The sequence below is a fragment of the Triplophysa rosa genome, linkage group LG19 (genome assembly GCF_024868665.1).
Source record: "Triplophysa rosa linkage group LG19, Trosa_1v2, whole genome shotgun sequence".
In the NCBI taxonomy this organism is placed as follows: Eukaryota; Metazoa; Chordata; class Actinopteri; order Cypriniformes; family Nemacheilidae; genus Triplophysa; species Triplophysa rosa.
In genome coordinates, this window is record NC_079908.1 from 14,710,194 (window position 1) to 14,723,885 (window position 13,692).

Below are 13,692 nucleotides of genomic sequence, written 5' to 3' on the forward strand. Positions count from 1 at the left end.
ATTATTCATTGTATACATTCCTATAACTTACTAAAAAAGTAGTTTATTAAACTTATTAAACATAAAGAATGTCCAAAAGTGTTTTTCTCATACACTGGGGACTAGAGAAAACTCGGGTCACCCTTTACTTTCATTGTATGGACAAAAGCAGTCCAATCATGGTCTTGTTTCAAATGCAAGAGAGAAACTCATACAGTTTGAGAACCACATCAGAGTGAAAAAATATGACATTTTTTCTGAGTGACATATCCCTTTAAAAGCAACCAACATGGATGATTTAGCAGAAGTCAGTAAACAAAGACTTCAGTAAACAAAGCTAAAAGCTGTGTATACATCTATGTATTCAAATGTATGGTATTATTCATGGTATACTGTACATTCCTCCATAAATGTAAAAAAATTAGATAATACAAAAATAAAGAATATCCAAAAGTGCTTTCCTATACACTGTAAGTGGATGGGGACTAAGGAAAGCTCTGGTCACCATTTACTTTCATTGTACAAAAAATGCAGTCTGAACATAGTTTTGTGTCCAAAGCGAGAAAGAAACTCATACAGTTTGACAACCACATCTGAGTGAATAAATGATTATTTTTGTTGGAGGGTGAACTATCCTTTTGAATAGCATCCAAGGTGGTTGATTTAGCTGAAAGCATTGAACAAAGACTTTAGTAAACAAAGCAAAAGCTGTATGTCAATCTATGTATGAAAATGCCTGGTATTAATCATGGTATACATTCCTATCTAAGTTTAAAAAACACTGTAAGTGGATGGGGACTAGGGAATGCTAGTCACCATTTACTTTCTTCGTATGATGAAACAGCCCGAACATGGTTTTGTGTCCAAGGCAAGAAAGAAACTCATACAGTTTAAGAAGTAAGAACCCCATTAGAGTGAAAATTAACTTTTTATTTTTGGGTAAACTATCCCTTAAAAGCATCAAGGTAGATGATTTAGCTGAATTCACGAAACAAAGACTTTACTAAACAAAGCAATAGCTACAGTATACGTCAATTTGTGCATTGGAAACCCTCGAAACAGTAGGCAGGGAGAGTTTGGGAGCCTCAAATGTTGGTGTCAAAACCTCTGTGACGTTGATCTATGGATAAAGTTGAGCAGAGGCGCTCTCTCTAAGTGCGAACGGAATTTCTATGCAGGTGATGAATGAATGCGCTCTGCAGTGCGTGTCATGGATGTATATCACTCTGCTCCCTACAGGATGGAGAGATAAGTTACTGCTAACCTGCTGCAATGGCGTTCTACACCTTCCCTTGGGTCACATGCTCCGCTCACGTCCCTCACATCGACACGCTTTGATTGATTTAAATTTGCTAAAATATGTTATTCTATTCTTCCCCAACATAGAGGTCAGTCCTACGTATTACCGTTCAAACCTTATGTGGCATGCGGCAGGTGCCTAACTTCTAAGAAGAGTAGAAAGTCTATGATAACAGGTAGCAATGGACATTATCTGCACAGAAAGCCTGAAGCACTGCTTTTTACTCTTTAGTGTACTGTACCACCATTCAATATTAATAGCCAGTGTCAATACAGACACTGGGGTTCATATAATGAGACTCCTGGTTGGTGCAGGATTCAGCTTACAAATACTGCACAGTCAAAACGTGTTCACGAAGATGATGACAAATGTGCGCCACTGTATCTGACCCTGACCCTTCCAACGAGCAACCCACTTCTGAACACACCTCTGTCATTCAGGGGTCAGTAAGACACAGTTTTTTTTTAAAAAGGAGCTGCTTTACAGCTTCTGAAATATTCACGAAAGGAGCAGGAAGATGAATAGGCTCCCGTGTCCCCACTCAGGGCTCTTGTTAAAAAGAAGGCGTTGATCGAGAGGTCAAAGCCGGACAGAATTTTAAACATCCATTGGCCCAGGGCCCCCCGGGATCATTACAGCTCATTCGTGAATGTAAGGAGAGCCGAGCCAAGAGCAAGAGAAGCCTACCACGGTGATATACGAGCATAATCATTTCTCGCTCTGCCTTTTTTTTCTCTGGGAAGGGTTGGCCCACACTTCATCGTCTTCGTGCATTTCAGCACGGCCTGTTTGCGGAGACTTCTTCAGCAAGCTCCTACAAGTGCACTTTTTAAAGGGATCGTTTGCCCATTGAACAAAAAACAAAACCGACAAAACAGTCAATAAAATACTCATTACAAGTTGTAGAAGGGTGATAAAAAAAAATTAATTTTCAGATGCCATAAGAATCTTATATATAAGATAGGTTTGTTTGGAAAAAAGTCATAAAATTAAGTCAATGAGTGACAATAAGTTTTATGAAGTGTCATTTTATGAATCTGTATGTGGGCTAAAGTGGGTTCACAAGAACTGGAATATAGCAAAGGGTTTAGTTTTGAAGCTTAATAAAACATTTCTACTTTTGCAGTCTATGATAAAATAACAGGTTAGAGGTTGCATTTATGTGACAATTGTTCGTTTTTAACTATTCTTGTTGTTTGATAAAAGTCTTATTTGTTGAACTAGTCTAGACCAGTAGTTCTCAAACTGGAGGCCGTGGCCCCTGGGGGGGCCCGAGATGGATCCAGGGGGGCCACAGATTTTGTGGCATTTTATGAAATATAGAAATTGATCATAGATTTTATGCAATCAAACATCAGAAAAATAAGACCACCAGACAAAAGAATTGATGTTTCAGCATTGTATAACCGAATATGTTTTTGTTTAAATAAAAATGTAAAATGTAAGATTATAAGTCTTTATCTGGGGGGCCGCAAAGTGATGCACTCTACACAAAGGGGGCCTTACAACGAAAAAGTTTGAGAACCACTGGTCTAGACCATCTGAGCAACATCATGCAAAAGGTAAGGACGCCCCAGAACGTGATAAACGAAATCACAATAACAATACGCTTTCCTACTCTTTAAAGCCACATCTAACAAAAGCCAACATCAAACAATTTTGCCACTTGCTTGTATGCATTAAAAGTGCTAGCGCAGCACAATAAGTTACTGACAGAACAAAAAAGCTTTTTATCTACAAGAAACACAAGAACATATTTTTTCCTGCTATTTCGCTATTTGTGCCTTTGCAACATTTTCAAAACAAATTATTTGTATTTGTCATTTGCTCATTTTAATTAACATTTTATTAGCAAGACGTATTATTTACCACGTATATGCTAGCAAGAGCATATATACAATACGTAGTAGGCTACAGTAGGCTATATGTAACGTTACTACGTACAGTTGCACCTTTCAACCCAAGCGTTACCATCGTAAATTAGACTGCGCAACAATTAAATGTAAGAAAACATCAAATATACGTTAATGTAAACAAAACCATGATCATTATCAACAAACTTACAGTAACATGTAGTGACTTTATATTGGGTTGAGAATATGAGTATACTTGTAGAGCTTTGAAACAATTGTTTATATAAAAATGACTCACTTTACGGTAGCTGAAGAGCAACACGCGTTGAGATATTAAGGTCACTACTGCCATCTTCAGGGCTTTGCTTGAGCTGCAGTGAACCGATCTGCCATAAAAACGCAAAGCGCCGCCTTGAAAAATATCACGTTTATTGTCATAGAAAAATGTTTATTTTACACAGTTCTACACATGCACATCCACACAATAATCCATTTCAGTAAATACAGACCAGCGATTTTTTTTCTCTTTAATTCACAGAACTAGTACAGAAATGCAGACTTGAGCGTTTTTTTAAAGACACCATGAAGGACGCTTACACCGGTTGAATATTAAATCTGAAAGCACTAAAAAAGTCTGAAATCTGTAAATTAAGTATAAACATTTATAAATGATCTAAAAGTGGATTAACGTACAAAAGACGAACAGAGAATTAACATAACTAAACATCCAGTCACAATCGAACACCATTTGTGATCATCATAGAGATATTTCTGTTAAATGAAAATATATTTAATCTCTTTTATTTATTTTAAATCTTTTGGCAAAATGATGCAAGCTTTACAGACAGCTAAACATTTCTATACATTCCTTTTCGTCTATCCAACCATGTTTTTAGTTAAAACCTTTCACGACTTTCTTCAACAAGAAAATTCATCCACCTCAAATAAATGTCACATATTTGTTTTGAAACAAAATACTTAAATATAATACTTGTTTAATTAAATTTTTTTAAACTTTTTTAAAGCATCACGCACAGCATTTACCCTGGATTAAACCATTCAAGAGTGCAATCTAAACCCAACTGGCCACATTATTGTGAGATACTACCAGATGTTGGTTCAACCTCACATTTACAGTTGCAGGACAAGATGTTTTGTGTTAATGCAAGAGAGTTTGCCCTTATGTAAACTACTAGATTATAGCTTGAGACAACTGAGCCATCATAGGTATAGTTTGTCCTGAGGGTATTATTCAACCTGTATCTTATAGCTCAAAAAATATAGCAAGGTCCTATGACGGACCATTACAGGGAGTTTGTGTCTACCAAAGCAAGCAACCTCCTCAGGAAAACCAGCCAATGATAACAGCAGCAAGGATATGTCATATAGGCCTTTAGGATGATGTTCTCATGACCAGGCCGAACAAAGCATGTGTAAACCAGTTTTGAGGAGATACCAAGACACCATCTTTGCCTCAACATCACCCTTATTAACTTTAGAAAGGAACAGGAACACCTTGCATTTAGCAGCACATTACATATTCACACACGTTACGACATTTGTCCCTTTTCAGTTCAAGGGTTGCACGAACATGGATGCAAGGGGACGCACATACACACACGCACATCATTCACCAAAAAACACACGATTGTGCAGTTGAAAGGCAAACACAGAAACTTTCCATTGTATTTTTACGACCTCGGAGTCATTTTCATGATAAACACAGACAAGGTCGATCTTGGAGCAAGCGAGAGAAGGAATACTTGGCAAAGACTGATGTGAGGATTCATCAGATCTTCTGTGGCTAACACGTCATGTCATAGGCTACTTGTTGAGTTGACATGAAGGCCACAGCAGTGTTTAAAAGGATTTGCTCATACTGACTGTACCTGTGGCATTAAACGTTTTGCATCTTGCCTATCTTTCTTAAATCTTCCCAATGGTAATATATTAGAATGAAGTCAAATAAATATGAGTGTGGTCCTTTTGTGTATTGGACTAATGCACTTGTTATGGTCTGGATATTTATAGCAATGGCTTACTGCTATTTCGCTCACTGGTAAAGTCAGGCCATATTTATAAGTGCCCTTTGTAAAAAAAAAAATGTATCACCAAGCTGCTGTTGCTACACCATAACAAACATTTCAAAAATCTGTTCATTTAAGATCCAGCACTTTGATTTGATATATGGATTATATGGAATTATAACGAAAATAATTCATTAAATATTAATGTCTTGGCCCTCAACTATATCACAGTATATATAGACGTTTTTAATCGGACAGTTGATTTCGTCTGAAAATACTGTTTCGTTATGTGTATGTGGGCATGTTAATGTGAAACCAGTTTGGATTTATTTTTTCTGAGAAAAAAATGACTGTAGATTACTGACACATTGGAGGTTGGCAGTTTCCCTTTTCAGAGAGATTTTATGCTTTTGTAGTCATACGAATATTTTTACTTTGAGAACTTTTTGAGCAGTTTCTTCCCTTTAGAAAGCAGTCCTTTTTTCTTTTTAGATGCCAGGTCTCGGGGACCCCTAGCAGGGCTCAGCGGTCTGACTGGACCAACAGGAAGAAAAGGACGCACAGTGGGAGAGGCTGGTCTTCCAGGAGCCGGAGCTGGGACTGTACTCTCCACAGGCACCTGATGAAACATCCACGGGGAGGGAAAATTGTGTAAAAAATATTACACAGCCAGTCTATCATTTGCTTTCTTTACACCTAAAACACAGTCCAAGTTATCACTCACTGACCGAACTCTAAAGAAAGTTACAGTAAATTAACTCCAAATGAACTCTCGCCAAACACCAAATTAAAGTTAAAATTTACAATCACAAAAAGTCCACAAAAGATGCTAACTATCAATGTTTTTTCTCCAGAATGCCATGTGGTAACACATACGTGTAACAGAACTAAAATATGAGGAACATAATCACAATGCGTCAATGTTTTTGTGACAGATGCAGATTCGCTTTCTCACAGAGATTAGCTAATTTCATGTATGATGCAAGTGGCACGGTGACCTCTGCTGTTTGTCACTTATGCAGGGTAAAAATAACAAGACAAACAATATATGATGAAAATTCATAAAGATAATAAAAATACAGTTTCATGGCTATAAATATCATTGCAAAGGTATCTTTGGATTCTGGACCCAATAACTGCATTAGAGCTCTTACCAGCTAAACAGCAAAATATGACACTTTTACCAAAAAATACTTAATAATTTAATTTGACTGTGTTGTTTAAAAGCCAGGACTCCTTAAATTGTAATGCAAGCACCAAAAACAGATTGGAACGCACATGAACTGTATGCGGCAAACATTAGAGAACCAACTGCAGATACCACACCAAAGGTCGGATGCACTGGTGCATGACATGGTTCATGAAAGAAAAATCCTACATAAATTGCAGCTAAGCTGTAAAGATGCACTAAGCGCCTAAAATAGAACAAATGCACACATGAACATAATTACGTTCACATGAAATTAAGAAGCCACTGTATAACAGCGGCCTGATAAAATATTGTATTCTACATAAGGCAGGTTTTCTCCCTCATGTGGGCCAGAGATAACATGACCAGCCAAGTACTAACATTATCTCTGCAACTATTGACAAACACTGTCAAAATAAACTTTTGCATCCACACCAATAGATTTAAAACCAGTGTTTTGTCTGCTAGCGAAAAAACTCTTAGTGCACCTTTAAACAAACCTCAGCTTTGGATGATTGAACACCATTGCCTTTCTCTGTACAAACAATACAGTTCACATTCCCAGAGATATAATTCATTTGTCTGTAAAAAAATGTAAACATCTTTATAAAAGCTCTGCATGAGACTGTTGACTGGTATCCCCAGTAGCTCAATTGAAATTTGTAAGACATACAAGTCTGTTAGGGTGAGAAATGAACAATACTCCTCTGGGTTTGTTTTGTTCAGTGGGGATAAAATAAAATTCCAAAGCTGTGACATTATAAAAAAAAACATTAACACATCAAATATGAGAAGAAAACAACACCACCACCACCACATACACACAAATGAACAGATAGGTCCTCTAAGTGTCCACTAGCAAAAATACAAATCGTTTCAGTTCATATATTTTGATTTATTTTAATCACAGGATGAACGTTTTCATTTGTCTCATTGGAAAAGATGGGATGAGCAATATTAATATGTTCTGCTAATTTATATGATCTGAAAAATAGAGTTTTTGACGATGTGCAATATACAAAAAAGAAACAAAGCCTCTTGATATACAACATTTTGGGTAATGTATTTTACTTTGATATAAAAAGGTATTAGGTCTATTCTGAAAAAACAGGCATGCGTCTCTAAGGATGGCAACCTACGATGGGTTTCCAAATCAGTCTTTTAATAGGGTCACAAATCAAGAGCCACAGACCTTGTGGACTTCACAAAGCATTTCGACTAATGCACACAGTTTCACTTAGCAGGATTTTGTGTTTCAGTGCAAAGATGCTTTATGCTGTTATTCATGGTCCAGTAGCAGGAACAGAATTTGGCCTTTTCCCCCACGGTCCACTGACGACGCTCTACAAACGTTCGCTCTCCTAATACGCACCTCTGTATCTCTACGTTTTGAAATGCTCAGTTTTTAGTGGGCTTTGCTTCTCTCTTTCCTAGGGCAAGAAAGGTTGGACTGGAAACCACCACGGTCACATAACAAAAACGAAAAAACAAACAAGCACGAGAAAAACACAGAGACGGCGAGTGGACCGAAAACTCAAACGGAAGATGAATGAACACGGGGCCTAGCGTTGAGAACGGCGATGATGTACCCGTTTGGCCTCTGGCCGCGGCGCCTTGGCCGGATTTGGCTCGTCCTGACCGTGGTGGGATGTAGTGTCTGTCAGATAGACCTCCACATCATCAGGCACTTCTTCTAGAAAATTGGATGGAACCAGGCCTCGATGTCCGTTGAGCTCACCCTAAAAGAATAAAGCGACGGCATGAAATAATGCTGTGGGCTCAGCGCATAATAGCGTAGGCTGTAAAAACGTACGTAATAGAAGCCGTCTTCATCTATATCTCCAAAAACAGCAATGATGTCGCCAGCACAGAAGGTCAATTCGGCCTGGATCAGAAAGCACATGATCAGCAACTATAAACAAGACCATTCAGCAGATCGAAAGCCTGAGAATGCATAAATACATATATATGAGTGTGGGTGTGTTTAAAGACCTCAACGTCCACATTCGGGGAGCTCTCTCTGGGGTCATAGTCATAGAGGGCTACCATTCTTCTCGTGGCCACCGGGTAGCGACCTTTCCTGCTATGTTCTGTTTTAGAGGAGTAGAGAATCAATTTACTATGTACTGTAAACGGCTGCGTTTGAAAAGCATATAATAGCATGTATCCCACAATGCAATGTGCTTGACTGAGTCCGTGATTTCCAGACGAATGAATGAGCCAAAGTAATATCACAATTTTATAACACACATATGCGATTAAACCAAGACGACAACTGGACACCACTCAGTGAATTCACATTAAAGTTAAATTAATATTAAGTACAATTAAATTAATATGGTCACATGACAATGTAGCATATTACTATTTAAAGTGTTTTGTCTTGCATAACGCATACTGCTTTACACATTATCTTACAATATAACATCTAAAACCAGGAAAAATATAACATCACGTAAGTAAACTTTTTGTAAAAGTTAAGGTTTAGATAAAAATCACTTGCCTATTCTGTCCACGGGTGTGTTAAGAGGGAGAAATCCTTGTTTCATGAGCTGATCCAAGGTCTCATCATCCTCAGCACGGATCTCTGACACCATGTTACAGGGAATGAGTCCAGACCTGCCCCGGATCTCCCCACGATAAAAGCCATCATTATCCTTATCCCCATATATCTAAAACAGACAAAAAAAGATAGGAATGCTGGGACAATAGGATTGAAATGTAAAGCAGATTATGTAACCTCAGCTGAGCTGCACCTTGATGATCTGTCCCTCTTTAAAAGGCAGTTCCTCATCCGCCGCATCAGGGTTAGGGGACATGGACAGAGGGTCATAGTCAAAAAGCGCTACAAAGATTCGAAAGGAATCCTCCTGCTCAGACTCATCGTAGTACGGAGGAGAGCGCCGGCTTCGGTCCCTATAACCATCTAAGATAAGAAACAACATGTCTAAAAACAGATTTAAATTGGCAACATATTACCACAACATAAGCCCATGGGTAGTTGACATGACATTTAAACAGAGACAGTTTATTATTTAACCTGCATATAAGCACATTTTTAAGGGATACTTCACCTAAGAATGAAAATACTTTTATTTACTCACAGTCATGTCATTCGAAAACTGTATGACTTTCTCTCTTCTGTACACAAAAGAAGAAGATATATTACCATGGACCCTATTAACTTCTATTGTAAACTGCAAAAAATGACTAAATGACTAAAAACGTCTACGATTTTCTAGTATAAATATCCAATTTCTTTTCAAATTAAGATACATTTACTTGACAAAGAAAGTGACCTAAGATATTTAGTCTTGTTTTATGAAAGAAATTTAAAACAAGCAAAAACTAAAAAAACTAAATATGCCAATGAAGTAAGAAAAATAAACTTAATCTAAACTTGAACCTACTAATACTTGCTTAATAATAATTTTATATTTTAAATTAATTTAATGTTAATTCATTTTTCTTCTTTTCTTTCATAAAGCAAGACTAAATATCTTTGGTCACTTTCCTTGTCAAGTAAATATATCTTGATTTAAATTTGCACAAAAAAAAGAAAAACTGCTCATTAAGAAATTCATTTTTTTGCAGTGTATTAAAAATATTTTTAAGTAAGCCATGAAAGTTTTAAGCGACATGAGGTTGAATAATTGATGACAGGACTTTTATTTTTGGGTGAACTATCCCTTTAAAAAGAGACAGCATTAAATATTTGTACTTCAAGTCGTCACATTTTAATGTCAATTTTAACCTAAATTGTCAATTACCCACATATCAATGTTTATATAACAATAATTAAAGTTAAAGCTTTACAGACTTCATGATGGTCAACATACTGTACATACATCCAAAGACAGCATACAGTGATCTCATAAGAGCACATTAACAGACATGCAATCCAGACCAACATGATCGAGTCTGTTTTTATAAATCCTATTCATACCTGCACTGTAGACAATCCATTTATTTGCAAAACACGCTCTTGAGTGGGTTGCAGAAAACAGATATTTTTACAGTAATGTGATGACTATGATGCGTGTCACTGTTGCATATGTATGTGCGTGTGCCTGCGTGTGGGCAAATAAATTCCCATATGGCAGCCAATTACAAGCCAAACAATGAGGTTTTTACTGAGAGAGAGAGAAGCAGACACAGTCTGAGCTACTGTAACCATGCAGAGCTCTGGATCTGATAAAGACCCATCAGATGGGACTGATTATTCCTGGATAAACCTACACCTGTTCCTCTTAGTCCCTGTTGCATGTACAGTGCTGTGTTTGACTGTGATTCCAACATGCTAGAGTTGCTAAGATCATACGATTTTTCTGTTCTATGATGTTTGCATTATCTTCCAGTCAGGATGGTGAAATGTAACTCAGTCATTTACAGTTTCCATTGCATTCGTACAACACAAGATGCCGCCCACTTTTACAGTACCATTCAGTCATGCATGGCCAACGTAAAAGTATGGTCGGGTTGAAAACAGAAGGGGTTTGGCAGGCATCCATTAGTGGGTCAGTGCAGGAGGGAGGAGCATTCTTTGTGCAAACACGATGCTATTGGCTATCTCTCAGCCTTCCGTCTTGGTGCAGTCCGGTGTTTCATGCGTTTGGGTTCTCTTTGGCATTACACTTCATTTTGGGGTTTGCTCTAAACACGCTCTGGTGACGCAAGGGAGCTGCAACGTACCATAAGGAGGCCTGCGTCCCCCGTTCCTCCGAGAGGACCATGTCTTGTGACGCGCTACATTGCCATAGTAAACATCCTCCTTGACTGGAGAGAAGTTCCCCTCACTGTTATTCTCAGTGGTTATTTCTGAGGGAAACACCAATCAGAGAGCCATTATTCCACGTGTGAGCTATTCTGACTGAATCTGCAGAGACGTCAACAGGGCGGTGATGTCTAGCTGCTTTGGATATTGTTGTTTAACGCCGCTGACTGTCCCTCAGTGTAGAGATCTGTGGTAAAAGGCAAGCATCTCTGTGCGATGCTTTATGATACAATTTATGTTTCGCAGACTGTTATTGTGTAAATAAGAGACGGTTATACTGAAAACAACAGGATATGGTTATGGCTTAAACACAGGGCGGTGATTGGCACACACTAAGAAGCTTATGGACATTTAACAACTTGAAAGAACAGTTCACCCAAAAATGCACATTTTATCAGTGGTTTCGAAACCATTTTCTTTCTATTGTAGAATACACTTTTTTTTCTGTGTAAAATGAGGGTGAGGACAACAGTCATTTTTGGGTGAACTGCTCCTTTATCACATAATATGTAGAGCGGGACATTTAGGAGGCCACGAAGACAGTTGGCCGACAGAACGGCCTTGGTCACCGCATCCTGTCTCTTTCTATAGGAGCACTGACCAATGGATGGGACGGTGAGGGGTCGACGCTGAGGTTGAGGGCCTCTGTGAGCCGCTTTCCGATTTGATTCCCGATCCGGCTGACTGTTAGATGGATTGCTTCCTCTGGTCTGGAATCAGCAGAGAAACCATATACACGACACATATAGATAACATAACAAACGTTGTGTGGCCCAAAATTAACTTCCGGAGGAAGAAACAAAAACTGTTGTGTAGTTTTAATTTAATTTAATATAATTTAATAAACCATAAAATATTCATTAATATGAATATAAAATAAATTGTGACCAAACACGGACCGGAAGTTAACTTCGAGCCAGGCACGTGCATCAGATGAAACCGTCTATAGATTTAGACAATACTAAAATATTGTGACTTGTGATGCAGTGGATTGTGGGATACCTTAAGTACATTGTGGGAGTTTCTTCGCCTTCCTTCATCATGCATCTCCGAATACAACTCCTCCTCGTCTTCCTCCATGATGTCCGAAAGATCCGAGCCCCGACTGCTCTCGGTCTGGTACTCTTCACTGTGACTGTAATGAGACTGCGAGAGGACGAATGTGAGACAATACAACAACGATAAGCCGAGCTAACTTGACACATCAAAGACAAACAACACCACCACTACAAATGGCCTGTTATTCCTGTTAGTGTCTGGTAAGGCAATCACTTAAACTGCCATACCTGCCTGCCCAGCTCTGAGCCCCTGAGGAAGTCATCCATAGATGCTCCTCTTCTGTGGGCCTGATAGCTTTCCTCATCCTCTTCCTCATCTGAATTTTGAGAGTAAAATCCCTGGCTTCTCCTCTCCATCTAAATATATTAAAGTACTTTCAGAAATCTTAAGAATTGTCGCGTGCTAAAACATAGTGAGCTACCTATAGTGGCATCATAAGCATGTAGAAAGACTTCAGTAGGTTGGTCACTTGACAGATATGTGGATTAGCAAACTTAATATTTCATGAATGAATAATGATAAGTATTGATGAAATTAGCTGGGCAGAAGTATTAGGCCGTTAGCTTATAAACATTGTAAAGGCACAGTTCACCGAAAAATGAAAATTCTTTCATTATTTACTCACCCTCATGTCATTTTAAACCTGTCTGACTTACTTTCTTTATCAGAAAGTTTGAAGAACATTGGTAATCAAACAACACTGGCCCCCACTGACTTCCTTAGTATGGGCACAAAACCACTAAGACATTTCTCTAAATATCTTCTTTCGTGTTCCACAGAAGAAAGAGTCATATACAGGTTTTGAACAAAATGAGGGTGAATAAATGATGACAGAATTTGTATTTTTAAGCGAAGTTTCCCTTTAACTCTGTTGAAATCAATTCCCATTTCTGTCTCTTACAACACAAGCACTATTTCCATGAATCATAAGGTTGCTGCCATTTTAAAGAAACAGTTCACCCAAAAATGAAAAATCTGTCATCATTTACTCACCCTCAAGTTGTTTCAAATCTGCATGAATTTCTTTGTTCTGATAAACAAAGTTAAATATGTTTGGAAGAATGCTTGTAACCAAACAATTCTTGGCCACCATTGACTACCATAGTAGGAAAAACTGCTTAATACATTTCTTTGTTCTGTTGAACACAAAAGAAGATATTTTAAAGAATGAAGAAAAGCAAACAGTTTTGGGGCACTTTTGACTACCATTGTCATTTTTCCTACTATGGTAGTCAATGGTGGCCAAGAACTGTTTGGTTACAAGCACTCTTCCAAATATCTTTCTTTGTGCTCAGAATGACAGAATTTTTATTTTTGGGTAAACCGTCCCTTTAAAACATTCCAAATCAGTCACTTCTGATGTTTTATTTCAGATAAGACGGTGTCTTAGTTGGCAGTAAGCTTACTAGGTTTTGGAACAGAACTAATCTGTCAGTTATGCTAAGGTTAAGCAAGTGTGTCTGGATATCTAATCTACAGTACGTCTATTTATTTTATTTTAAGGATCTTTC

At 38.0% G+C, this 13,692-nt stretch overlaps 1 protein-coding gene across 8 annotated transcripts in view; it reads right to left on the reverse strand.

The window, feature by feature from the left end:
• Positions 1-3,546: 3,546 nt before the first annotated feature.
• rimbp2a (RIMS binding protein 2a) overlaps positions 3,547-13,692 on the reverse strand; it is a 47,771-nt gene continuing 37,625 nt past the window's right edge. For 6 of the 8 annotated variants that reach the window (XM_057360244.1, XM_057360243.1, XM_057360245.1 and 3 more), the window contains 10 exons: positions 12,409-12,537; positions 12,125-12,268; positions 11,724-11,832; positions 11,041-11,166; positions 9,105-9,274; positions 8,852-9,020; positions 8,341-8,438; positions 8,162-8,233; positions 7,938-8,087; positions 3,547-5,778 (listed from right to left, as the gene is read on the reverse strand). In XM_057360244.1, the coding sequence (XP_057216227.1) occupies positions 5,590-5,778; positions 7,938-8,087; positions 8,162-8,233; positions 8,341-8,438; positions 8,852-9,020; positions 9,105-9,274; positions 11,041-11,166; positions 11,724-11,832; positions 12,125-12,268; positions 12,409-12,537 (1,356 nt within the window). In that variant the 3' untranslated portion in view covers positions 3,547-5,589. The remainder of the gene's footprint in view (positions 5,779-7,937; positions 8,088-8,161; positions 8,234-8,340; positions 8,439-8,851; positions 9,021-9,104; positions 9,275-11,040; positions 11,167-11,723; positions 11,833-12,124; positions 12,269-12,408; positions 12,538-13,692) is intronic. The other 2 variants (XM_057360247.1, XM_057360246.1) reach the window with 2 other exon arrangements.